This window comes from Sinocyclocheilus rhinocerous, unplaced genomic scaffold, assembly GCF_001515625.1.
Source record: "Sinocyclocheilus rhinocerous isolate Xijiao unplaced genomic scaffold, SAMN03320098_v1.1 scaffold182, whole genome shotgun sequence".
NCBI lineage: Eukaryota > Metazoa > Chordata > Actinopteri > Cypriniformes > Cyprinidae > Sinocyclocheilus > Sinocyclocheilus rhinocerous.
The window spans coordinates 1,488,911-1,516,472 of NW_015655576.1; the positions used below are offsets into that span (position 1 = coordinate 1,488,911).

The following is a 27,562-nucleotide window of genomic DNA, read 5'->3' on the forward strand; positions in this document are numbered from 1 at the left end:
TTAAAAAGTAATGTTGAACTGACATAAATTTGATAAATCGGATAAGGCTCACAGTAACATTTAATTTGTCTCCAGTGTACTAAAAACTTTCATGTTACTGTTCAGAACGAAAACTAAAAAAATTTTGTGCAAGCTGCTTTCGCTTTTTTTTCTGAACAACCTGGGATTTACAGTGTGCACAAAATTCCATCTAAAAAAAAAAAAAACATGATATTAGATGATTTTATTTATTTCCACCAGGTGGCACTAATCTTCCTCCATTCAAATGATTTTAAGTAGCCTTTTGCTTCATTTTCACTTAAATGCTGCATTATTTTTTTCTGAACAGCCTGGGATTTACAGTGTGCACAAAATTCCATCTAAAAAAAAAAAAAACATGATATTAGATGATTTTATTTATTTCCACCAGGTGGCACTAATCTTCCTCCATTCAAATGATTTTAAGTAGCCTTTTGCTTCATTTTCACTTAAATGCTGCATTAATTGTGAACATTGTGTGTGTGCGTGCGTGTGTGTGTGTGTTTTTTTTTTTTTATAAAGAAATAAGTTGTCCATAATTTAGATGTGAATATTGTCTAGTAACATGAAATCCCTTCCAAATAACAAACATTAAAGAAATAACATTATTGAAATTAAATGTGGTGCATTCATTTCATAACCTGGTTGTGCCACCTTTAGCAGCAATAACTGCAACCAAACCCTTCTAATAACTGGAGATCAGTCTTTCACATCTCTGTGGAGGAATTTTGGCCACAGCATCTCAATTGGGCTCAAGTCAGGACTTTGAGTAGGCCACTCCAAAACTTTCATTTAGATTTTTTTTTAGCCATTCAGTGGTGGACTTACTTCTGTGCTTTGGATCATTGTCTTGCTGCGCAATCCAATTGCTCTTGAGCTTCAACGTACAGACTGAAGGCCAGATATTCTTCTACAGGGTTTTCTGAGAGCAGAATTATTTTTTGATTCTATATTGATAGATTCATTGATGCAAGAAAGGCCTGTCGTTCCTTCCATGTTGTCCTTGGGTCTTTTGTGACTTCCTGAATGAGTCATTGCTGTGTTCTTGGAGGAATTTCGGAAGGTCGGCCGCATCTATAGGAAGGTTTGCTACTGTGCCAAGTTTTATTTATTCGTAGATAATGGCTCTCACCGTGGTTCTTTGGAGCCCAACAGCTTTTGAAATAGCTTTGTAACCCTTCCCAGCAGTAATGTCTGATTCTTGAACAATTCATTCTTTTGTGGTAATAATCAGCAAGATGCATTTGTTACGGAGTAACCAGAACATGAGACGTGCGGATCCATGTGCAAAACTTTTATTAAAAGATGTGGTCACACACGGCAGGGTTGAAACACCAGCGAACAGGTATGGTACGGGCAAAACACAAGAGCAGTCCAGTAAACAGGCGTGGGTCGCTCAACGGTGAACAATATCCAACAGGGCAAGGCAAAGAGAGATAATCCAGGTATATAGCAATAATCCAGGCAGGGGCAAACAGAGTCCGAAACAGCAAGACAAAAAGGGCAATCCGAAAACACAGGCAAGAATCTGAACACAGGAAAGTGTGTGTGATGTTGGTGTGTGTGGTGTGTGTGGTGTGTGTGGTGTGTGGTGTGTGTGGTGAGCGTGTGATTGGTTACAGCTGTGTGCAATCAGTGCAATGGATGATGGGAAATGTAGTCCAGGGTATAGTGTAACAGTCTGTGTAGTGTGAGAGTCCATGTTGTGAGCGGGTGACCTCTGGTGGCGAGTGAACGGAAGTTCATAGACCGGATTCGTGACAGCATTCACACATATGAATGTTTCAGCATATGATTATACCATGAAACAGAAACATTAGAAAGAACTTTTGTTTTGTGTGTATATTTTTTTTAACCATTTCATTGACACAAACCATCCAAAAGAACCGGTTCATGGAAATGAATCAGACTTCTCCTCACTACTTCCCAGACTGATGCATTTCAATCACCTTATTCCTCATCATAATTTATGGAATTTCTTTCATCTTTGACCTAGTGTGTTACTGGTTAAGTCCTATTAACTAATTTCATGCTGTTGAAAAAGTCCTATTTATGTGTTGATTAAATTGAACAGGAGTGCAGTAATCAGACCTGGCTGCATCTGTTCCAGCTGAACTCCATTATGAATGCAGTTTCATAGATTTGCGAATAAGTAAATACAGGGGCAAATACATAGTCACAGAGGCACAGTTAGTATTAGATACTATCATTAATAAAATTATCATTTAAAACTTAATTTTGTGTTCACTCAGGTTGCCTTTAGATTTTGCTTTTATTTATGAAACAATTTAGTATGATGTTGCCAATTGGCCTTAAACTACTTGACTAGATTAATTTGTGATGTAATGTGTAATAACAAAAATATAATCATAAAAACAATAGATATGTGTGACGAGTGGGGGCGGGGCCGAGAGCCGTGGGAACGGAGCGAGGCCGGTGGAGTAATTGATAATGAGCGACACCTGCACCACTCACCGGTCTCGAGTCCCACGGAGGAGCTCCGGAAGGATAAAAGGAGGAGTGACGACAGTGTTGGACGAGAGAGGACCAGGCCTGGATTTTATTTTGGTTCTGTTTGTGCGCGACAGTCGTCCGCGAGGGGCTGTCGTGCTATTTTGTGTTTATTTTATTATTAAAGTTTTGTTTAAATGTTCGCCGGTTCCCGCCTCCTTCTTCCCGTGACTACGAACTGTGTTACAATATGATTTTTTAAATGGAATTTATTATGCATTTATTATTAGTAATACATGTACTGTTTTCCAGAGACACAATTAGTTGATTGTGTTCATTGTTGCTGCCACAGTCATCAAGGCAAATACAGTACAGATAAATACAGTAATACAACCTTTGTACAGGTTTCCATCAGAACCTGCAACAAAACTACAGGGGACAACCAATGATAATTATAAGAAATTAAACCGTGTAATCTGCTTAATGGTCCAAACTGGGACTTTCCTAACCTCTTGGGACAGACTTGAGAGAGAAAAACGCAATGTGAGAACACATTATTGCTACTGACAGATTGAAAATTGGTCATAAATAAAGTGGTTTACTTTTTGTTGGTGCTCAAATGATATTATTACAATATTTCTAATTTAACAGTATTAAAATAATATAAAATGTCACAGTTAAAAATATTTAAATAATTGAAAGGTGCAGTATGTAAAATTGAAAGCTAGTGGTTGAAATGGTTACCGCAGTCCAAATTCAATATATTGGAGAGAGTTGTTTCTCCCTTCCACTCCTTCTCAGACTCGCACGGGTTGCCAGATTGAGGACATGCAACAGGAACGTGCGCAATTGACAGTGTGAGGTGATTAATTAGCAAGCCGCTGATTAATTAACTCATTAGTTCCTCGTTTAGTCTTGTGTTCCATTGCATTGTCCAGAGTTCACAGAGTTCCATTGTCCTGTCTACGTCTGTGTTAAGGTGTTGTGTGATCCGTTTTCCTAAGTGTTCCTGAGTGATTTTTGAATTAAAGACTGTTCTCTTGGATTATTTGTCTTCTTGTGCTACTTAGACTACAACTACCTGTGACAGCATTGATTTATCCATCCATCTAGAATTTTTTTAGATGGATGCAGAGGCTTTTAGGTTGGGTAGAATCTGCAATTTCCACCAGCTGGCAACCCGGGGTGTTGAAACTGGCAGTGGGCGGAATCCCACAAACCAAAACAAAAATAGACATTCCAACACGGAACGCGCATCTCAAAAGTAGAAAAACTGGCTGTTCCATTGTTTTTCAGAGAAACGAGTATGTGAAAGCATGTTTCTTAAATATCTGCTCGGTTTCTTAGTATTTTTATACTTTAGTACATTTAAAAAAATTACATACAGCACCTTTAAGTCAGCTTAAAATATAAAATTAAAAATAACAAAAACGTAAAATAAAAAAATATAGTTATATTTAGTAAGAGAATGTATTTATTTAAATACATATTTCAAATATTTTAAGCAAATAAAACAGTCTGTATGTTAACATTAGTCATAAGTAAACTGATTTACTTGGTAAGTAAAACTATATAAGTATATATAAAACTATAAGTTTAAAACTATAAAATAGTTAGCTTAGAATTTAATTTAAAAAACAATGAAAAAGTTATATTAAGGAGATGTATTCATAGAAATAAATACTATGTTTAAAATATATATATATATATATATATTTTAATAAGTAATCAGTATAAAATGGTTAACATAAATAAATACTTTTAATTACCTGCATAAACATGGACAAATTGGTCAAACCCTTGGTTCATAACATCATGCAGCCTCTTCCTCTCAGACTCATTTAAGTTGCGACGAACTGTTAGAGCCTGGACCATTTGTGGTGGTGGCTGATGGAAAATGAGGGGGAAAAATACAGAAAACAAGACAATTTCAATAGTGACCATTCTTCCTTAACCACAGCTCATAAAAGCAGACATATCATGAGCAATCAAGGATCAAGAGCTCATTGTACTGTGACTTTCAGACCCCAAAACATCCTCCCCAATCCAAAAAATACCAAGCAATAAAATTAACTCTTTGACATGAGTCAAAACTGTATTGTGAAACTGACATAACTGAAATGAATATATTATACATACACAAACATCAAATTTGTGCATCGCCACAATGACTGTGAAATGTTATAGGTTCTTATGTTTTGTCATTGATGTCAAACCTGGGATGAAGTAGAGCAATATTTTAAGTGAATAATGAATACATTTTGGTCTGTTACTCAAACAAAGCTTTGATACAGCTTCAGCAGAGTTGGAAGTTACATCAAAAACTTTTACTATACTTGTATGTTCTTTTTAAATGTTTTGACCCGATTATGAAAAAAAGAGCATTCTAGATAGTTTAGCTCATGATGGAAGAAAGGTGGAAAAAAAAAAATACATAAATGTAACTTTTGAGTGAACAAAATTTTGGTAATATATCTAGTGCTAAACCAGTAATTATTCCGCATAGTGACTAAAAAACTGAATATGTGGCTTACCTTCAGCAGCAAACACCACAAGCAAAGAGAGAGGCAGCCGCGAGTGCCAATGCATCAGGACAGATCTTGAATGAAAAAAAAGAGCATTCTAGATAGTTTAGCTCATGACGGAAGAAAGGTGGAAAAAAAAAAAATACATAAATGTAACTTTTGAGTGAACAAAATTTTGGTAATATATCTAGTGCTAAACCAGTAATTATTCCGCATAGTGACTAAAAAACTGAATATGTGGCTTACCTTCAGCAGCAAACACCACAAGCAAAGAGAGAAGCATCCGCGAGTGCCAATGCATCAGGACAGATCTTGAGAGCACTGAAGAGTCTCTGTTCACGCAGTCCGGTTATGCATCTACCTGCACCTCATACGCATTATAAATACATGCTAACACTTACGTAAGCACATGCTGACAAACCAGTGTGTTCCACGATATAAAGATTTAGCTTTGAGAAAGTGACAGATGCTTTCAGTCTGCTTACAGTTGAACAAACCAAAACCCAATTACATACTTTCAAACCAAAGCCAGAAAAGAAAAAAGCCAAAAATCTTAACTTCTCTATGGATATCACCAAAAAATAATAATTTACTTCGAGACTTAAAACATTATTCAAAGAGACTGAAAAAACTGAGAAATTCTATAACACCTATTACAAAGTACGTAATCTTAGAGAGAAGTGTTTTCTTATTGCTAGTAATCTTTCAGATATGTTTAATAATTCTAGCAACAAAAAAAATAAATAGTTCTTGTGAATAAGTGGAAACTGTGTTAATAGATAAAGCTTCTATTTTTGTCTTACTATATATCGAAGCAGCCTTTGATATGTAATTTACTTTGTGATATGTTTTATCACAGGGTAAACAACCTGACCAGTTCACCAATTAGAAAAACAGTTAGGATTTTAATGGAAATTTGGAAAAGTTTAAATCTTATTTGAAAGAAGTGAATTCAGATCAATTGGGAAAGTTTTGACATTGAAATGACTGGCACAAAATGTCCCAATTATCCTGAATAAACCATAAATAAATGTTTTTTGATCATTTTAATAAAAATAAAAAAAAGTGTCTTATTTCTTGTTCTGAAACAGAGCGCGGTTTAAAGACCACTAGTCTTTCCATTATGAGTTACCATGGGATCAGAACTATGTACAGTATCTTAATCAGCTACGTGTTAAACATTTTGCAATTGATTGTTCAAATCTTACAGATGAATCAGGACAATACTAAACTACTACGTCCAAAAAAAAATTCATAATTTATATCTACACTGAAAAAAAAAAATTGGTGAAGAAACAATTTTCATTTAGAAATTGCAAGTACATTTCACAAATAATTACAAAGAATCAGCAAGTAACACACTGAATTAAACATGAAATGTTTAAGTAAAAAGACTGAAATTGATTTTCTTGTAACACATACTCCAATAATCTTTTTTTTTTGTTTGTTTACAACTTTTTTTTATTTTTATTTTTATGTGTGGCCAAGGTGATGCGAGCTTAGAAGGAAAGTCATTTCAGAGGCGAAACAAGCTATTAAATTTTGATGATAGATTACAAAAGTAAACTTTTTGTCTTTGGAAGAATTATCCAGGCTGTTGTTGTAAATAAGAACTTGTTCTTAAATGACTAGCCTGGTTAAATAAAGGTTAATAATATTCACCAAAAAAATCACATAAAATAAAAAAGTAAACAGGGTCCATTTTGATTTCATGTTTACTTTAAAACAATAGTTTACCAAGCTCTCCTCTCGCCCCCTTAGGTCCTGCACTCGCTGGTTGAGCAGTTCCTCCAAGCCAAGCGATGCATCTCTGCAATCGTTCACACCACGGGGAGAGTCCTCAACCAAGCTACAAACATACATGATACAAAACACTGTCAGAAACCGGGTCTCAAACTCCAAAAGCTGATGTAATTCCACCGGCATACTGCAGTTTGGTTTTCATCATGCAACAATGCTACTAACCAGCAGAGGGCACCAAGCACATGTTCATGTACAGAGGAATGAGGGGAGCGAAGAACTGACACCAGCTGCTGCACCATCCCCATTGACAACACCGTATCTGAAAAAGAAAGTAGGATCGAACACATAAAACTCTAGCTATGTTTCCATCCAAAGTTGTGAATTTAACTTAAATGCAAAACTGGAATATCGCATAAAACAGTTGTGAATAAAGCACAGTTTCCATCCAACTTATCAAAGAGAACAAAATCGTCACTTCCTGATAATCTGGCACTAAATATTACTAAGAAAAGTAGGAGAAGCCACTGAATATTATCATTTTAAATTACTTGCGCTTCAGAGCGAGCAGACGAAACACAATAAATGCAGTCATTGCTTTCGGAGGTGGATGCTGCTGTTTGGGAACACAGTTGTGTAAGGCAATCTTACCGAAATACTTTGATGACAGACATTGCATAACGACCAAAACAACATTTGAGATGCTGTGCAACGAGATCGGTCCGCTGGTTAGTCAAATTATCCCGTCCCATCATGTAATGTCGCATTACTTTTTATATGCACATGAAGAAATTTATTGGGTAAATGTGTTTCCATCTCTCATTAACTCTTTTTTTTTCGCTCTCAACTGATCGTAAAAACTTTGTGAATTAAGGGATTTTTTTCCCCCGAATTGTGGTGTTTCCATTACTCGTTTATAATGCGATACTTCAAAATGCACATGAAAACAGAATGATGGAAACATAGCTACTCATACAAACTGGACTCATGATGGTCTAACTGAATGCGTCCAGATTCAGCACTACCTTTGTGTTCTGGATGACTGGTCAGAAGGTTTAACAGAAGGAATGCTGATTTAGTTCTCAGTTTCTCACTGTCTGACTGCATCCCCCTCATCAGCACTGAAAAGCCATCATGTGACACGAAGTCCCGCAGACCTGCTTCCTGTTCCCGGACTAAACCTGCAAGAGACAAGAGTTGTAGATGCTTAACTTCAGAGACAGTGTAAAGAGGAGACTTGCTGCTGGAAGCCTTTCAATTGAAAAAAAAACAATGTCGAGTCACCAATCAAAAATAACCCAAATAAATAGGTTTATCAACTTTTGAAAAGTAAGAGCAAAGGTTTTCCATGTTTTTTGTCGTTAACATCAAAGATTGTGACATCCCATCAAAACCTACAGTATAGGATTGGGCGATGTCTACAAAATTGGCATTGGACGATGTCTACAGTGAAACATCGCGATGGACGATGGCGGGGGCGACTGGGGGAGGGGGGTGCCCGAAGCGTGAATCCTTATAAGGGAAAACACGATTCCTAACACCGTTTCTACACCAGACGCGAGTGGCGCGGCACGACAAAATATTATAGAACCACTGATCTATAACAGAGATTTATTATACATAGATCAGTCTATAGAACTCATTATAATCAGTGATGCGGTCTACACTGGATGCGTGTAGTAAACACAGTAAACTGCTGCCGCATTCTATTTATGACGTGCTGACACAAATTTCAATTGATTTTCAACGGTCGCTTATTTCGCATCCAGTGTAGACAGACTTTAGTTGATGCGTCTTTAATTTCTTAAAATCTTTGATAGACTTTAGTATTGCGTCCGGTGTAGACATGGTGTAACGGTTGCCTGTTACATTACAGTACATAAAATTTCACTTACCACATAAATAGAGTAAGGAGAGATGACTGAAGGCGAAGGCGAATGATTTGCAGATCCTCAGTACCACTGACAAACATATAAAATGTGTGGCAAGTACTGCCGCTCCATTGTATCAACAGTATACGTGCGATCGCGAAAAGTGAAAGTGAAACTAAAAGCGATCGTGCATTCAAAAGCACGATGCCAGTTTCAATGCCAGGTATAATAGTGGGTCCCTGATGCCGAAATATGTAGTATAATTACCCAATTAAATAACTGCGAGGAAAAATATTGAAATATATATTTTCCTCCCATCTCGTATTTATTTCCTTTAGGGGTTCTGCCTACACGTCATATTCTTTCCGAACACGGTATTGGGATGCGGGGGGAGGGGGATCACGATGCCGGCTCAACATCGTGATGTCTATCAGCCATCGGCGATGGACGATGGCATCGTCTATCGGCCCAACCCTACTGTAGTATTTTGAAACAAACTAGTCAATGAGTAAAAATTGACAAATCAGACGTCCCTCATCCGCAAAAACCATGAACGAAAGAGAGTATTACATACAGAACTATACCAAACTTTGCTATAAGTTTGATTGCATCATATAATAAGTGCTGTTAATAGTGTTCATCGTCTGTTTGATTACGTCTTTAATTGATTTTTCCGTACATTTCTGCCATATGTACATAAACTGACAGTCACCACTGATAAGCTACCACTAAATATTGTAGAAACTTAATTTTCTGTAAAGTTGCTTTGCAATGATTTGTATCGTAAAAAGTGCTATACAAATAAACTTGAATTTAATTTAATTGTTTTTATGCAGAGGAACCTTGCATCTTGAGCTATAAAACAGCTTATTTCATTTTAAATATATTTTAGATTATTAAAATGAGATGATTAGATGATTTCTATGTACCAAACAATTTCTTAGCACAGAATAAATTTTAGTACAAAAGTTAATAGTAAATCCTGATGTGGTCATGAAAACATTCGCTTACAGTCACACGCTTAGTGAATATCCTGATATCCAGTGTAAAATCTTGGTCAATATCAAGTCAATATATTACTTTATTATTGGTCAATATATGCACATTTATACTTACAGGACACTGCGTAGAGTGCTTTAACTCGAACTGTGCTGTTTGTGTCGTGATCTGCGAGTTGCAGGAGTGTCAGCAGCGCCCCCTGGTTGAGCAGGTAGAACTGCACCTCTGGCATATTCTGGGCACAGCTGGCAATAAGCTGAGCCGCCCTCCATCGAATCCCGGCCTCGGAGTGACAGAGACACCGTGACATACACAAATCCAGCCCGCCCAGCTTCATCAGATCTGCAAAACACGCAGAGAAGTGACGCACGTGTTACAAGAAGACAACAAGGAGGTTTGAAAGGCAAACACACACACACACCTCTGGCATTGTCCAAGTTCTCGCAGAGCTCAGAAAGCATTTCCAGCACTTCCTCTCGCTCATCCTTCTCCTCCTCCTCTTCCTCACTCCCTCTCCCCCTGCATTCATCTCTACTTAGCACTGCCAAACACTGTTTCATCTGCTCGACCTCATCCATCTGTCCTTTACACACTTCTGCAAGAGCTCCTCTCAGAAACTCCATCCTCTAAAAAAAAAGAGAAATTGGCTTACTTCTATTTGGATAAGAAAAAGTGTTTTAATATGCAACACAAACATCAACACAACAGAATACACTTATAAATCTGTCGGGACACATATCAGAGATTAGGGGTGGGAGAAAATATTTATTGTCTGATGCATCACGATTCTGAGCTTGGTTTTTTTCCCGCAAATGGCACGTGTGTGTTCGCTAGACTAGAGACAACCGCGGCGCATCCCGACATCAATGAACTGACTTTATCTGGAAAAATGACTCTTTGTCATTGCGTTCTTGCGTTATTGACTAATGTCCAATACACTAATTGACCAAAACACCTGATATGTCGAAATAGATCTGTGCATTAGTGTGAATGCAGCCTATTAAAGCTGCCACTGTCTATGATCTCATCAGTAATAATCAAACAGCACTAATGCTGAGGAAAAAAGAAAAACCCATAACTATGATTGTCTGTAAACTTTCGGAAACTTAAAGCACTCAGATACTGAAAGTACTTTTTGTTTATCACTTGTAATTGTCTCATCCCCCCCTTTATTACTTTATATTTGCTTTTTGAAGCTATATTTAGTCGGTTAAATTCTTAACAATTGTTTTAATTTATTATTAATTTGTAATTATTTTAAAAAGCAGCCTGCTTATATGATTTAATACAAATGCACAAAATAAATTTGATATAAAATGTATATGAAAATGTAGCCATGTGCAGTAATATTTAAAATTGAGGATGCGACACATCGTGATGCATCATGATATCGAATCGTTGACATGAGAATCGTAATCTAATCGAATCGTGAAACCAGTGAAGATTCACAGCCCGATCAGAGACTGCACGGTGGTTGGTGCTGCGGTTTAGATGGAGCATCGTGAGCTCTTCCCACCTCTTTTGTCATGGGTTCTCGTGGAGCAGGACCTTCAGAAGCAGAACCGGCCTCCACAGCCATCTGAAGCACACCTTGCAAATTGCGGGGGTGATTCCTGTTACCTCTGCCTTCTGCCATCTAAGGAGAAAAAGGCGCATCACACAGCATACTTTTTCTGCTTGCTTTTTAAATAGATAGATTTGAGATAGATAGAATATTTAATATTTTAATAGGTAAGCTTTTTGGAGACACAAAATCACATTTGTTATTTACAATTTGTAATACTAAATATTTGTTTGGTTGACTTTTTGTGGTAACTGTTACAGTCATGTTGAGAACAGTGAAACACTTTTTTAATAAGACATATTTAATTTATTTCACTTACGGATATATTGTCACAGATGTTTTTGATGTGATACACAATACAGATAAACATTTCTTTCTTTTCATTTAGAGTTATATTTTCACAGATGAAGTTCTCACACATATGTATTTATTTTATTTCACTTTCAGATATTTTATCAAAGATATATATATTTTTTTTACTTATTTATTACTATCATTTAACTTGCAGATATAATCAGTGGTGGAAATGGCCAAAATTCATTTTAAGTTGGGGTAACTTTTAGATGACCTTTAAGATTTAAGTAACTATAAAAAAAAAACTTTAGAATTTATAATAACATTAAGCTTATTTCATGTTTCCTCTAAACCATGTTTTTATGGTATCAAGATCAAAGGCACCCCGTGTAAATATATCTATAAACTTTTTTTTTTTTTTTTGAGTATAACAATTCATTCAATTAGAGTAATAAGAATCAATCAGAAAGCATAAGTTACCAATCAAAGGAAACCAAAATAAACCAACAAATTCATCTTTGCACTACAGAGGTGTACAGAAGAACACAAAAGTGGCATTTAGGCCTTTTTACAGACTGTTTAATGAGGCTCAGAGGTGCATTCAAATTCATAATAACAAAGTTAACGTTATATGTTTTAAAGTATTTATTCCTATTATTTAATTTATATCTCACAGATAAGCGTCCAACAGCCAAATATACAACGAAACTGAATAATTTTCTACAAAATAGAGATAAAATTTAAAAAAACAAGCGGGCTTACCTTTGAAAATGCTGTGTGCCAAAGTTTATTAGCGGTAGACGTTACACGGCCGTGTGTCAAACAGTTTCCCCGCAGCAGTACTAATAACGTGCACGGGTATCAGAAACACCGCTAATATAAACTGATCATTGCGGCCCCAGAAGCTTCCAGATCTTTGCTGCTCGGCGGCTCGTGCGGAAACCGTCGACGCGCAAAGACGTCATGAACTTTATTCTTCTTCTTCTTCTTTGGTGTTTATTGGCGGTTGGCAAACCAACTTGTAGGTGCATTACCGCCACCGACTGGACTGGAGTGTGGAACAGAATACGTGCTTATGGGATTGACATAATGCGAGAAGGGGAAGAAAAAAAACAACAACATTAATCATATTATTAATAATAAAATAAATAACTAAAAAAAATAATAATAATAATTTAAAAAAATTAATAAAAATAAAGAAATAAACAGATTTTAATAATAATACAAAGAAAATACAAAAAAAAACTTTTTTTAAAATTATTTTACTTAACTTCGTTTCTTTAATAAACTTAATGATGTAATCATATATAGCCTTTTCCCCTAGAATACCAGTTATAGAGAAGTCTTTGTGATCAACCTTCTTTAATGACTGAATAAAATGGCATCTTTCTTTGTTGTATTTCCTGCAATGAAGCAGTACATGTTCAACTGTTTCTTGCTGACTACAATAAATACATTCCCCAGTTGGGTGCTTGCCAATTTTAAACAATGTACTATTAAGTCCTGTGTGACCTATTCTCAGACGAGTTATAATATTCCCTTCCTTACGGTTCCTGCTCTCCCTCCTCCCAGCACCAACTTGTTTTTGTATATTATATAAATGTCTACCTGTTTCAATACCAACTGTATACACCCTGGAGTATTCTTCTCCTACTTTCACTTGTATTTTTCTATCAAATAAAAAGTCCTGAACCCAATTATATATTCTACCACCAATTCCCAAAGACTTTAATTTTATTAATAATCCTTCTTTCCAGAGGTCATGAACTTTACCGTAACTTCTTTAAATTTTATTGGCGGTTGGCAAACCAACTTAACTTTACCGTAACGATTTTGGATCATCCTTTTTAATCCTCGCGGTTAAAAGTGAACGAACACCTGAAATGTAATTTTTTCCCCCCAGTAAAATCAATGTAATATATTTTTGTTCACTAATATATTTTTTTATTTTGTATTTTAAGAGAATTTTATGGTACTAATTAATATTTATGAAATAATTATGATCAAATTTTCCCATTGAAAATAATAATTAAAAATAATTAAAAAAATTCTAAAATTTGTATATTACTTTTCAGTTATGGCAGTATTTCATGTTAAAGGGGTCATATGATGCTTTTTTAAAGATCATTATTTTGTGTATTTGGAATGCCAATTTTTGAATGCAGATTAGTGCCATCTGGTGGGAGTAAAAAAGGAAAAACATCTGCAATTCCATGGTTTAGCCACTAGATTCCTATATTGCTTATAAAGTATATATAGTTCACTATATATATAAAGTTATAAAGCCTTATAAATTCTGTAGTTGTTTTTAGACATAAATACTTATTTTTATTGAGTTGTGGATTTGTATTTATATTTAGACATTCTCAAAGACAACTTTTTGTTAAGGTTTAGATTTTTTGTTGTTGTTGAAATGTCAGTTTTTGCATTCATTTTACTACAGTCAAACCTGAACACAAAGAAAGACATTTTGTTACATATAACATCAAAATTCAACAAAAATGTAACAAAACGAACAGGAATGCTTTATCAGAGGTTAATCAATATATCTATGGTTAAATCAATGGCCAAGAGAAAGAAACAAAAAAAATAATAATAAATATTAATATTACAGGAGGTGCTCATGTTACAGGTTTTTACACTACTCATCTTTGCCTTTTTATTTGATTTAATTTTTACTTATATTTTTAAAGTTTACAAGGTTTAAAACAATTGTATTTGGTATGTACACCAAAATACATATCCGACATTATTTTTTTTCCGCAAAAGAACAAGGGTTACAGTCACATTATTTACATTAGCTGCCGGGTGGAGATAAAATGTTAAATGGTCAAATTGTTTAGAATGTTTACGGCATGTAAGAACTGCTTATGGTAATAGAAGGGATGATACAGTGATATCTCGATTGAGAATTGGACACTCTACTCTTAATAAATCACTCCAGATGATAGGAAGACATGAATCTGGTCAATGTAATCACTGTGGACTTCCAGAAACTGTAGAGCATGTGCTGATTAACTGTAGGGCATATGAAAGGGAAAGAATACAGTTAAAAGAGGAATAAAAATCTGACGGCATTAATTCTATGACATTACAGAATGTGTTAAACAGTTCTCATAAAGGTTATAAAGCTCTTATTAATTTTCTGAAAATAACAAATTTATATAATAAAATATAGGTAGAAGTTTTTTTTTTTTTTTTTTGAGAATTAGCATTTCCCTTGATATCAGCGCCTCACACTCCATCCCAGTAGGTGGCGGAATATGCACCAAAAGCTGGTTTGCCAACCGCCATTAAACATCATAAAAAGAAGAATGTTTACGGTAAGGTACAGAACGCGTCCAGTGTTGATGGCGTATGTGTGTGTCTCCGCGCATGCGTGTTTTGTCATTGTCCGCAAAATGGCTGCGCTCTTGGGCGTCCGCGCGTGCCTCTCCGGTAAGTTACTAAATGTGTTTCTTTTTCTCTTCGCGTGACGTTGACATTGTGTTTACGCTGCGAGTGTTTTGCTTGCAGAATCTATCATATATGCGTGTATATGTGAATGTGAGTGTGGACAGAGGAAGGATGCTCATGCGTTCCGTAAGCAAGGTCAAGTTCTTCAGCCTGTGCCTTGTGCACCATAGAGATTCAGCAGCTTTAATGACTGTAATGCATCAGGTTGCGCATGCATATATAACCGAGAACCTGTCCGGTGTCAAGATTAGACTTCTGGGAAATGGATTAGGGTTGTTTCAGTCTCGTGCTATTTTTTGACAGCTGTGCAAAGAGACCGAGGCTTTGATTCATTGGTTTTGCGGTGGGTTGATTAATGTGATAATGAGCCCCGTTTTTAATTATTATAATTGTTTTGTAAATATTATGTACGGAGATGAATTATTGGGTTTGTGTGTGACTGTGACATAAAGCAAATTTTCCCCTCATGTTTTCCAGCTCTGCAGTTGACCTCCCCGAGTTTACTGCACAGCTCTTATAAACTGGTGAGTGTTTTCATGTTCGAATGTTCATAACTTCATGCTATAGATTTGATTGAAATGCATTAGAGAGTAATATTACTATTTGGGATTATTTTAGGGAGTAAAGCCAAATCAAAATATTGTAAACTGCCTAATTATTAAGTCCAAATTAATTTATACTTAAAGCTAACAATCAATCAAACCCAACATTTTCCCTTTTTGTTTGTATTACTTTTTATTTTTTAAATAATTGCAATGTATGAACAATAATGCCACTAAGTTATAATATTTAAAGGAACATTTTACATAATACAAGTAGTGTCCCCCCCCCTTAGTGTGCAGTTCCTCTAAGTCGAAGGCATTTCGCAGCAGAGGCAAAGAAGGTTTTCTCTCGTAGTAAACCCCATTTGAACATCGGGACCATTGGTCATGTAGATCATGGCAAAACCACGCTTACCGCCGCCATCACCAAAGGTGACTTGATGACTTACTTTCATCTCTTAATAATCAAAAAGTGGTGTACTGACTGTATTTTCCTCATCTGTTTGCGTCAGTCCTTGCAGAGGCCGGCGGTGCACGTTATAAGACGTATGAGGATATTGATAATGCTCCTGAAGAGAAGGCTCGAGGAATCACCATTAACGCCTCGCATGTGGAGTACACCACCGCTAATAGACACTACGCTCACACCGACTGCCCCGGACATGCTGACTACGTCAAGGTATTGCACACAGAAAACATATCTGACTACACTACCATTCAAGGGTTTGGGGTCAGTCAGAGAAGAAATTAATACTTTTATTCATGAAGGATGCATTCAATTGATCAAAAGTGACAGTAAAGGCATTTATAATGTTACAAAATATTTATATTTCAAATTAATGCTGAGCTTCGGAACATTTTATTCATCAAAGAATCCTGAAAAAAAATGTATCATGGTTTCCACAAAAAGTTTTCAACATGAAAAATAAAAGGAAATGTTTCTTGAGCAGCAAATCAGCATCAGAATGATTTCTGAAGGATCATGTGACACTGAAGACTGGAGTAATGATGCACAAAATTCAGCTTTGATCACAGGAATAAATTACATTTTAAAATATATTCACATAGAAAACAGTTATTTTCAATGGTAATGATATTTCACAATATTACTGTTTTCAAATAAATGCGGCCTTGGTGAGCATAAGAGACTTATTTTAAAAACGTTCAAAATGATTTTACTGACCCAACAGTGTTGTGTGCACATACATTATCATTACATCTGTGTTATAAAAGCACGTCTCTGTCTGAAGAACATGATCACAGGCACATCTCAGATGGACGGCTGCATCCTAGTGGTGGCGGCGACCGACGGTCAGATGCCGCAGACACGTGAGCACCTCCTGCTGGCGCGGCAGATCGGCGTGGAGCATGTGGTGGTGTTCGTTAACAAAGCCGATGCCGTGGAGGACAAGGAGATGCTGGACCTGGTGGAGCTGGAGATCAGAGAGCTGCTCACAGAGTATGGCTACGATGGCGAAAACACACCAGTTATTATTGGATCGGCACTCTGTGCTCTAGAGGTAAGAATAGAGGGGGTTGGAGATGGAGATATTTAAAGGGGTCATATGATGCAATTTCAATTTTTCCTTTCTCTTTGGAGTGTTACAAGCTTTTGGTGCATAAAGAAGATCTGTAAAGTTGCAAAGACAAAGTCTCAAATATCCTAGAAAAAACTATAAATACAGTAATATTGTGAAATATTGTGAAAGCACCAATAATAATTACTAATATCTGAGCAGCAAATCAGCACATTAGAATGATTTCTGAAGGATCATGTGACACTGAAGACTGGAGTAATGATGCACAAAATTCAGCTTTGCATAAATAACATTTTAAAATATATTCAAACAGAAGACAGTTTGTTTCAATTGTGATACATGTATATGTATAGGCAGTGGTGAAGAGACTGGAATGATGTGTTTTGAACTGTTGAATCACAAATTTCAATGCTGTTATGATCATGTGTGTTCAGAACAGACAGCCGGAGCTGGGTGTTAAATCCATTATGAAGCTTTTGGATGTGGCAGATAATTATATTCCTTTGCCAAAGAGAGATCTGGATAAACCATTCCTGCTGCCCATAGAGGGAGTCTATTCTATTCCAGGTCTGTGTTTTCTTCTTGTGCTACTGCTGATATAGTATCTGTGATATAATGTTCTGCTTTGGGTAAAAGCATCTCTAAAATGAATAAATATGTTTTATGTTTGTGTGTTTAACTTTATGAATCCTGTGTGCAGGTCGTGGTACTGTGGTCACTGGCACACTAGAGCGAGGAATGATCAAGAAAGGAGATGAATGTGAATTTCTCGGACACAATCGCTGCTTTAAGTCCATCATCACTGGTGAGAACTATATTTCCTGCTCATGTTATCTTAATAGGCAGTACTTCAGTGTGCAAAATATGTTTAATATATTTGTTATGGATCTTGCATTGAACTTAATTGATGTCTTTCTGTGTCGTGATGCAAAAAATAACACCCTTTGGTATTTGAATATGGTTATTGAAGATAATATTTTTATAAATATTTTATATTTAAAACTGAAAGCATGACATTGCATGTATTAACCTCTATTATGGCAAGCTAACTGGAAGCACAAAGAAAGTGTTTTTTTCCCCCTGTATTAATCTGAACATGTTCTTGAGCTGAACTAAAACTGTTTTCGTTAATTTAAATAAAATATCAATATTACATTAAAGCTTGAAATTGTTGCTTTGGCAACTAACTGAAATAAAATAAGTTGAAGTACTAAAATTGTTAAATTAAAAGCTAATTTAAAATATTGCTAAATGCTTTAATAGTGTACAAATAATACTAAAACAACAAATATAATTATTATTATTATTACGTGTTTAATTAGTAACTTCGGTTGCTGTGTGATGCAGTGCACAGCATAAATGAGTACACCCCCTCTGAATAAATATAAAAGATGTATTTTCTTAATGATCACTAATATAATTAATATAATTCTTGGAAAGATTGCAAAATTGAAACGTATACTTAATAAAAACAACAAAATATATGCCAATATTTTCTGTAAGATAAGTAAATAAGAGCTCAATATACTTACCTGTTGATCAAAAATAGCCTTAAACCTATACACTTTTTTAAAATTTATTTTTTTAGTAACTTTCAGGAGGGTGTACTCATTTTTGCAGCACAACATTTTATCACTTTGATAAGAAAATCTTATTTTGCTGAATAATTTTGGCATTCTTCTTTGGTAATTGATCAAGCAGGCTTGTTGGAACATTACATCTCCAAAGAACCCTAACATGTCTTCTAAGTAAAGAGTAATTGCTGAATTTTGTTAAGTTTTAGAGGGGGTGTACTCATTTATGCTGTGCACTGTATGCGTTTAAACTATAATGATAAAATAAAAATATTGGTGAAAAATTTAGAAATGTTTCCTTGCCAACTAACTGAAATAAAATAAGATTAAGTTGATGTTCTAAAACTGAAATAAAAATAATTTAAAGCTGAATAGAAATATTTAACAAAAAACTAATAAAAATGACAAGCACATAATAAAATTACTAAAACTTAAACTAAAATTAAAATTAAAATGAAAACTGAAAAGATAAAAATAAAAGCTCTTTTAAAATATTACTTAATATTATAATAGTATATAAATAATACTAAAACAATAAATTGTATTATTATTATTTTTAATAAGTTGCTTTAGTTCTATGATGTGTGTTTTAAAATATAATAATAAAATAATATTAGATGAAAATTTAAAAAATCTTGCCTTGGCAACTAACTGAAATAAAATAAGTTTAAGTACTAAAACTGAAATACAAATGATTTAAAGCTAAATAGAAATTTAAAAAATGTAATAAATGACAAAAGCACAACAAAATTACTAAAATGAAAATGAAAACTGAAAATATGAAAGTAAAACCTAATTCAAAACAGTAATAAATACTATAATAGTATATAATTAATATTAAAACAACAAAAAAATGTCATTACAAATGTATTTTGTTGCTGTGCCATATGTGTTTTAAAATACACTGACATTTTCACTATAACAAGAAATGATGTGGATTTCTGATTGGGCACCAAACATAATGGCTAAAATCAAATCTTTTAAGCGATGAATCACTTTTTGGGCAGAAATTCAACTCTGATTGCTCTGATTTTCTCTGATTCTTGCTCGTTCTCTCAGGTATCGAGATGTTCCACCAGTCTCTAGAACGGGCGGAGGCGGGCGATAATATGGGCGCTCTGGTGCGTGGTCTGAAGAGGGAGGATGTCAGGAGAGGCATGGTGATGTGCAAACCTGGATCCATCCAGCCACACCAGAAGATCAAAGCTCAGGTGTGTGAATTTAGAAACGTCAATTCAGCTCCTCTGTCCTACTTCACAAACCAATCAATCATTTAAACTCTTTGTGTTCAGGTCTACATCCTGAGCAAAGAGGAGGGCGGCAGGCACAAACCGTTCTGCACAAACTTCATGCCGATCATGTTCTCTCACACCTGGGACATGGTTTGTATAGTAGAGCTGCTCCCTGGGAAGGTACGTTTTAGCTGAGCAAATATTGAATATCAGCACTAGAAGGGTTTGCTCTAAATCGGTCTTTTTCTCCGTCTCTCTTTTCGTAGGAGATGGTGATGCCGGGAGAGGATGTGTCTCTGATCCTGGCCCTCAGGCAGCCCATGGCTCTTGACAGAGGCCAAAGGTTCACTCTCCGAGACGGCAACCAAACCATCGGCACGGGCCTGGTCACAGAAATCCTCCCCATGACAGAGGATGACAAATACAACTGGGGCTGAGAGAGACGATGGGAAAAGAGGAAACTCTTTGAGACTCTGGCGTCTGAAGCCTTTTTGGACTTAAGTTCTAGAAATGTTACTCTAGAATTGAATTGCGGCCCTGTTTATATTGCAAAATTAAATCTGTTTGCTAAGGAGGATGTCTTTGTCCTGGTTGCTAATGTCTTCACGAACCCTTAAAAAAATCTGCCCACCGGTTTTCTACATGAAGAAGCAAGTAAAGTATAACTCGAATTGGAAATTTGGAATAATTTTTGTCTATTTCAGCACATCAAAATGTTTGAAACATGCTCTGCTTTCATTTTCCTCTGAGATGTCAATTATTCACAAGGAGAAAAACAGTACATTTGGGAAAGTTTCCAAATTTAAACTGTACTTGGCTTGTCAATCCATGCCGTTCATCTGCAGACACACGCTGGGTTCTTTTGCTGTCTGTTTTCCGGTCATCGTCTAAAAAATGTGGCTAATGTAATAAAATGAATTCAATAGATGTGTAGACTCAGCTTTGTGTCTGTTTTGCGTTTAACCACTTTTCAACAACATAAAAAAACGTAATAAGCAGAAAAGTGTACAGTGATTATTTAAGTTGCAATAGACTACTGTATACATATTTTAAACTGGTGTCAAACATATGTCGTGACATTGAGAAGGCAATTTTTGAAAGTCCCAGTTATTGCTTTAAAGTGTGATGTTTAAATTAACACATTTGAGTGCGATGGTGAATGATTGTGTGAAAGATCTTGAATCTGCTTGAATTTTGCTTTTTGACAGTAAACTCATTCATTAGGTCTTTATTGTGACATTTATTTGAATATTAATACAGCAATAAAACATTAAACAGTGTTCAGGAAGCTCTTTACAATTGTAACCCAGTTGGTGACTTTCACAAAGAAACGTCTTGGTGATATCTTAAAATCAGGACTTCAAACAAACAAAACTGCATTAAAAAAATTATTACTGTGATTTCATATTTTACTATTCAAATAACTATTCGTTATTTAGGAATACATTTAAATTATGAATTTACATTTTTAAGTAAGATATGACCAGGACGTTTCTTGACATTTTTGTGGTATTTATCAGTTTATCCCCAAATACAATTAATATACATTTTTTTCGCAATACATTTTTTTCCAACCAGATCGCACCAGTTAAAAGCCGTTTGCACAGATCATCTGAAAAGCAACTGTGGGTAGTTTTGTGTATTTTTGAGCCCCCTGTAATTAATTAACTGGAATTCGCTGTTGCAAATATACCACTGTCGTAATTACAGACCATCCCTGGCTGTGCATCATTTGTTGCTGCCGTAAAGCAGGCCGCACTTTTCGCGGAAATTCGTACCCGCTCACCAAACTTACCGCGTTTGACGTAATAAAGGGGTGCAGGAGAAAGAAACAGAAGCCGGAAGGATTTTGAAACTGATATTTCAAGGTAAAAAAAACGTACAAACTGTTGTTTTTAGGTCTACAAACGACGTGAAATGTCATTCGCAAGCTTTTAAAATTCTGTCATGTGACATTTCTAGTGAAATATTCATCGGGAGACTGAATACAGGATTTGATTGGATAGTGAAATGTGAGTTATTATGTTTTTGGTCTGTGTGCCTTTGGTTATGTGAGAGAGAGAAATAAACAATGCCCAATAACACAGAAATTAATAAAAAAAATTAACTATTACGCATCCTGTAGCTGCTAGGTTCTAATCTTAAAAAGAAACTCAATGTTTCTCTTTTGTCTCTCTTTTAATTGCAATTTCACTGCAGTTGTCCATTTCTCTGCATCTCTTTCATTCACCCTCTCTTCTTCCATCCATTTCTTTCTAGATCAGGACTGGGATTCCATTCATCTGCTCATATGAATCTGAAACAAGCGTTTACACAAACTTAATCACATGTAAAGAGACACGCATGTCTTTAACACATGCATGCATACACACACACTCACCATCCTCCATGGTGTCATGGGTTGTGTAGTTGTACGGACAGTCTGATCCAACCATAATTTCATACGACTCTGAAAGGAAAGAAACGATATATATATATATATATATATATACCTAATTTTTTGTTTGTTTGTTTTATTCCAAACTGTAGATGTGCATACAAACACATAATGAAACACTTGCCGGTGTCTGTTTGGTCCAGAGCGAGATCTTGTTTTCTATCTTCATCAGGATTGATATAGTCTATGGCATTTTTAAGAGAGATTATCGCACATTATCACATTAATTTGACTACTATGTATTAAAGTGAATAGAATTATCAGATCCCTGCCACCCATTTGGGTGTGTGTTTGATCCCTCACCCTCATCTTCAGCTGCGTGCTGGAGTTGCTGTGTCCGTTTGCGAGGCTGAGCATATAAACACCCCTCCATGTTCTCATACGACTCTCCATCTGAAGAGAAAAAGAGACCGAAATCAGATCAGACCCAGAATACAACTTGTGTCAACTCCTTCCCTACAGGACTGCAGTATAAACTACATTAGGAACTTAATCTATAGAGGAGCTTTAATAAGCAGACAAAGCTTTGGAATGTATAGTGATTATATTTAGTTGTATTAATTAGGAAAAAAATTTTTCGGCTAAATCAATAAATATGCCATGAACAATTTCAGACCATTTTCTGCCAATGTCCTCTTTAGAGCTGTATAATACAGGGTTATTATTGTTAAAGGGGTCATATGATGCACATTAAAGCATGTCAACATATTCTGTTACACCAAATACACAAAATAATGATCTTTAAAAGAGCATCATATGACCCCTTTAACAAAAACTAAAATGATTAAAACATGTTTGCAATTGAAATGAATCCAATAAATAAAAATATAAATATTAGATGGAAAAACCTAAACTAAATGAAAATTAGAAATGTCAGTTGAAGCACTAAAATAAAAAAGTAAAAAAAGAATAATAATTTTTAACTTAAGTAAAAATAAATGTCACCTAAATAGAAATATTTCAAAATAATGATAATAGAAATGACTAAAAACTTAAACTAAAATTCAACTAAGATTCACAGTGTGCTGTTTGTAATATTATATGTATATTTACAGGTATATATATATGTATGTATGAAGTATTGTATATCCTCCCTCACCCGTATCAGTCAAATTGCTAGGCAGTTGTAGGGTGTTGTTGTGATGTTCCTCTGGCCCCGCCACTTCCTCTTCCCCGATTGCATCGGGGTTAAGATAATCTAAAACCAACAACCATTTAATTGCACAGTAAAACCACTCACATAATTACTGTTGGTCAGGAAATACCTTCATCTGCAGAAACATAATATGTGACTTTGTCTTGATTGCTGTAGATAGCTGCTTCTACATTCTCATAGGACTGTGTGTCATCTGTTGAAAAAACAAATAATTAATGACTGCTTTTTGAAGGTTTTGTGGTAACGTCAGTTACCTTTTTTTTTTATAAAGAAATACTATGTTGAAAACTATGATTTTAAATTTTAACATTGTCTGACTAAGCACTATAATGCATATAAAAATTAGTAGTAGTATTTTACCCTTCTTGTTTTCATTGGTCTCCATATGTCTCTGAGTACCGCTCTCAGTGTACCTGTGACAGCACACACATTCAAAAACATGAAATAACCATCTTTAGTTGACAAAAATGAAGGGCTAGGCTTGAATTTATTAAGTAATAGTTCACCCAAATATGAAAATTTGCTGAAAATTTTTGTTTCTTCATCAGAACAGATTTGGAGAAATTTAGCATTTCATCACATGCACAGTGAATGGGTGCCGTCAGAATGAGAGTTCAAACAGCTGATAAAAACATTGAAAAAGTCATCCTGTCTGAATCAGGAGAGAAATATTCACAGATCAAGCAGTGTTTATAAGTGAAAACAGTTCAAAACAGCTCTAAAGTAATCTATCAGTGGATTTTGATGTGAGAGAACAACAAGAAATTGACTTTTTCACTGGAGGAAGCGTTATTATGGATTATGGACTGGTATTTTGGCCAGCGATGGTTTAAGGTTATAAAGCATGTTAATGATGGATTAGTTTATTACAAACATGCAAGTTTTCTCTTCACAAGACGTTAATTGATGGACTGGAGTGGTGTGGATATTAAAATCTCTTAGGTTATTTTTGATAGTAATGTACATTTTGGCAACATTTACCCATCATTTGACAAAGAAAGAGACCGAGAGTAAAAAGAAAAGAGAAGAAGTGTTGGGAAACGGAAATGCATCACCCAAAGTCGGTGTAAGTGGCAAAGTGTCCGTTTGTGTTTGTCCTCCGCTTTGCAGGTGCTGCAAGAAAACATTTTTTTAGATCAACTCTCATCATTTGACCACCATAAGTCTTTATACTATAATATATATATATATATATATATTTAGTCAGCATGAAGTTGGAGAATTGATTAGTGTCAGTGTGTGTATGTTTGGGTGTGTTCACACTTACCATTTCTGCGTTGTTGTGTTTTGCAGACATACGTGAACAGAACAATCCCAATCAGAAAGGCTGATGCAGGAACTGTGTAGAGTATCCAATCAGGTCGAGATGCTAAATGCAACACACACAAATAAATGAATAAGTGAATCAGCAACTGATTTATAATGACATAAAGCTACACACAAACATACCTGTGTTATGTGAGGGGTTTTTCACTGGTCTGAGATCAGGCTTGCTGTGGGACACGTTGTCAAACTTAGTTGTGTTAAAGCCTGTGGACATGTTTTAATTGTTTTTCTTTAGAGCTGAAAGTTCACTTCATCATGCTGGTTTATAAAAAACAATGAACACACTTAATATAAGACACCATATACACATTACAGGAAAAAATATATATTTAAAAAAAAAATACTGTAAGAAAATTGTAAATAAAATAAAGATTACTGGAGAGCATTTTACCAGAAAATATTATTTCAATCATTCTGCTTCAAAATTGCAGATTTAAATAACATACTTTTTTTTGTAATTATGAAATTGACTAGCAATTTCTGAGTGAAAATAGTAAATCTTACACCCATTTATTTCAGTGTACTGAAATTTGTATTGAAGTGTTCAAGATAAAATTCTCTTAAAATACATACAAATATTATTTTAATAATATTAGAAACAATTCTTAAAAACAGCAGGCCACTGTCGCTATTAGGCCAAAAATAAATAAATAAAAATCAGTTGCTGCCTTAAATTTTGAAGTTCAGTCAAATTGGTTGTTTTCAAGTCATTTCAACTTAAATTATATTAAATTGGCTTTAAATCAATTGAGTTGGATCTTGTTTAACTTCAGTGAAGTTAAAGTTGATAAAATTATTTTGATTAACTTAAAGTAATGGGAAAAAAATTGCCATAACTCATTTGTGTTAATTCTGTGATCTTCTAGATTTGCTTCATGTGACAGCCTCACACTTTCAGTCTTACTGTTTCTTTTCATACACGCTCACAGACAGATCCCAAGGGAGGGACTGTGTGTAGTTTTCTCAGCAGCTGCCACACGTTTCCTTTCTTTAACACACTACCCAGAAACAAATATTTGCAACTGTATTTTCTCTGAAGTGATGTTTTCACTGCTAAGGCCTTAACCAGCAAACATGCACCCAAGCACCAAAAATGATACTTTACTCCTTAATTTGAAGTGCAGTGTGTGGAAAAACTGCATGGCAATTAATAGAAACCAAAAACAACAATGTATCCAATTCAATGTATTCCATGTCTAAATAAGTTGTAGTTTAATGTTTAAAAATGTGCTCCCACAATTACAAGAAACTCTTACTTCAATACACACAATCTGTATATTATATGCATGATTCTAGGTCTGTATTAACTACTGTGAAAGATACCCCTTTTTTCTTTTCAAACATTATATTAACTGTTTTTCAGATAAATATCAGCACTTTACTAACTCCTCCTGTCTTTACCTTCAGTAATGGTCTCACTTGTTTTGTTCATCTTGAAGCATCAGAAAGAAGACCTTGATGTACACGCAAAGAGGGCAAACCAGAACTGACGGTGAAAGAGAGGAGGAGAAAGACAGATGCGGCGGAAGAGACGGAAGGAAGGAGAAACAGAGAAAAACATCGAATATAAAAAAGGAGAAGTGAGAAAGTAAACATGTCGTAAACACAGTCCTCACCCGCATGTGTATAACTGTTTTCACAAATAAACTTTCACTTGTCTTATATGCTTGGCATTTAAATGGAAATATAATAATAAGTAAATTATTTAAATTATGTACTGAAATACGAAAAATGCTGCTGCGATTAGTTAACAACTTAACATTTGTTGAGATATAACTTAAACATCTAAACTAAATTCAACTTATAAGGTCAAGCACAAACACTTACTTTCTTAAGTTGAACCTTAAGTTGACTTTTAAGTTGTGATCGCTTATATATAATATATAAAACAATACAAATGCACAACTTAGTGAAGTCATCTGTACTTTTATTATCTTTTTCTTTCTTCATCACACAATCAAATATTTTCTTCCCATATAAATATAATTCAAAACATCATATATAGCCCAAGAATGCACAATCACAAATGTGTCTTTATGTTAGTAAAGTCCACTAATCACCTTCTCAGAGTTACATGGGTGGCTGACAAGAACAAGTCCGATTCATATTTCACCCCAAAATCAAAAGCAAGGAATAAGAAATCATATTTTGCCAAGCCACTGGTCTAGCTGTGTGTAAAGCTTAAGCACGCGCAGCCGCACTGTGAAATCACCGGGTAGCGCGCGCGAATCCACGCGCAGCGCTTGAGCGCGCGCGAACCCTGTTGGCAGTGCCACCGGAGGAGCGTGACGCTCACGGACTGCACCGGTTTACAAAACATCCCCTCCGGTAAAGAGCACGAGCGTTCGGTCAAGCACTGTCCTTCTTTGACGTATCGCGGCCAGAATCGCGCGCCCAGATCTTTCCACACCGACAGCACCGGGCACCGGGTGTACGACCACAACCATCGGTGCACCCTGCGCTCCGTTTTCCTCGCCGCTTTGAGACCAGTGAAATCCAGCTGCTGAAACTCACGGGGAATCGCTCCGGCGAGACGGATCCCGTCCTCTCGCGTGATTTCGGACCCGTTACCTGGAGTCGGTGCACCGATCGACGAGAAGACGGGGTCAAAACTGCTGCCGAGTTTCCGGCGCAGCAATCGAGGGGCTAAATCCCTCTCGCCCGGCTCCAGCTCCGGGCCAGGGTCCTCGTGCAGGTCCGGTACCGGCAGGTGGTCGCTAGGCGACGGGCGCACGCGCAGCTGAATCTGAGCGAGCGCGAGGTGCACGGTGACGGACGCGCAGAGCACGAGCGCAGGAGACAGCTTCATTTCCATTCAAGCCAAGAAAAGTTCATTAAA

The 27,562-nt window shown here is 35.7% G+C and overlaps 4 protein-coding genes and 1 long non-coding RNA gene across 6 annotated transcripts in view; 2 read left to right on the forward strand and 3 right to left on the reverse strand.

Annotated features, from left to right (window-relative positions):
* hspbp1 (HSPA (heat shock 70kDa) binding protein, cytoplasmic cochaperone 1) overlaps positions 1-12,444 on the reverse strand; it is a 17,206-nt gene extending 4,762 nt beyond the window's left edge. The window contains exons 1-7 of the mRNA XM_016525790.1: positions 12,225-12,444; positions 11,121-11,240; positions 10,026-10,230; positions 9,722-9,946; positions 7,760-7,915; positions 6,960-7,056; positions 6,732-6,843 (exon numbers count right to left, since the gene is read on the reverse strand). Coding sequence (XP_016381276.1) covers positions 6,732-6,843; positions 6,960-7,056; positions 7,760-7,915; positions 9,722-9,946; positions 10,026-10,230; positions 11,121-11,240 — 915 coding nt within the window. The 5' untranslated portion in view covers positions 12,225-12,444. The remainder of the gene's footprint in view (positions 1-6,731; positions 6,844-6,959; positions 7,057-7,759; positions 7,916-9,721; positions 9,947-10,025; positions 10,231-11,120; positions 11,241-12,224) is intronic.
* Positions 12,445-14,809: 2,365 nt separating this feature from the next.
* On the forward strand, positions 14,810-20,911 carry tufm (Tu translation elongation factor, mitochondrial). The gene is made up of 10 exons (XM_016525758.1): positions 14,810-14,900; positions 15,396-15,442; positions 15,754-15,892; positions 15,973-16,139; positions 16,711-16,980; positions 17,433-17,565; positions 17,699-17,803; positions 19,632-19,783; positions 19,865-19,984; positions 20,071-20,911. Exons 1-10 carry the CDS (start codon positions 14,813-14,815, stop codon positions 20,239-20,241), a joined length of 1,392 nt encoding a protein of 463 aa, XP_016381244.1. The 5' UTR covers positions 14,810-14,812; the 3' UTR covers positions 20,242-20,911.
* Positions 20,912-21,439: 528 nt separating this feature from the next.
* On the forward strand, positions 21,440-26,237 carry LOC107718636 (uncharacterized). Of its 2 annotated transcripts, XR_001637435.1 has the most exons (4): positions 21,440-21,672; positions 21,767-21,816; positions 24,691-24,757; positions 26,163-26,237. It is a non-coding gene; the product is annotated as an uncharacterized LOC107718636 (long non-coding RNA). The 2 variants fall into 2 exon arrangements; XR_001637434.1 differs by lacking the exon at positions 21,767-21,816 and having other exon boundaries at positions 21,453-21,672.
* LOC107718635 (uncharacterized) lies at positions 21,939-26,201 on the reverse strand. The gene is made up of 11 exons (XM_016525806.1): positions 26,125-26,201; positions 24,847-24,927; positions 24,665-24,766; positions 24,453-24,510; positions 23,758-23,810; positions 23,507-23,590; positions 23,341-23,439; positions 22,545-22,634; positions 22,366-22,425; positions 22,185-22,253; positions 21,939-22,100 (listed from the first exon to the last, which is right to left on the reverse strand). The coding sequence occupies exons 1-11, from the start codon at positions 26,153-26,155 to the stop codon at positions 22,060-22,062; spliced, it is 768 nt and encodes a 255-aa protein (XP_016381292.1). The 5' UTR covers positions 26,156-26,201; the 3' UTR covers positions 21,939-22,059.
* Positions 26,238-26,887: 650 nt separating the features above from the next.
* Positions 26,888-27,562, reverse strand: nog5 (noggin 5). Its single transcript, XM_016525807.1, has one exon. It carries the CDS (start codon positions 27,536-27,538, stop codon positions 26,888-26,890), a length of 651 nt encoding a protein of 216 aa, XP_016381293.1. The 5' UTR covers positions 27,539-27,562.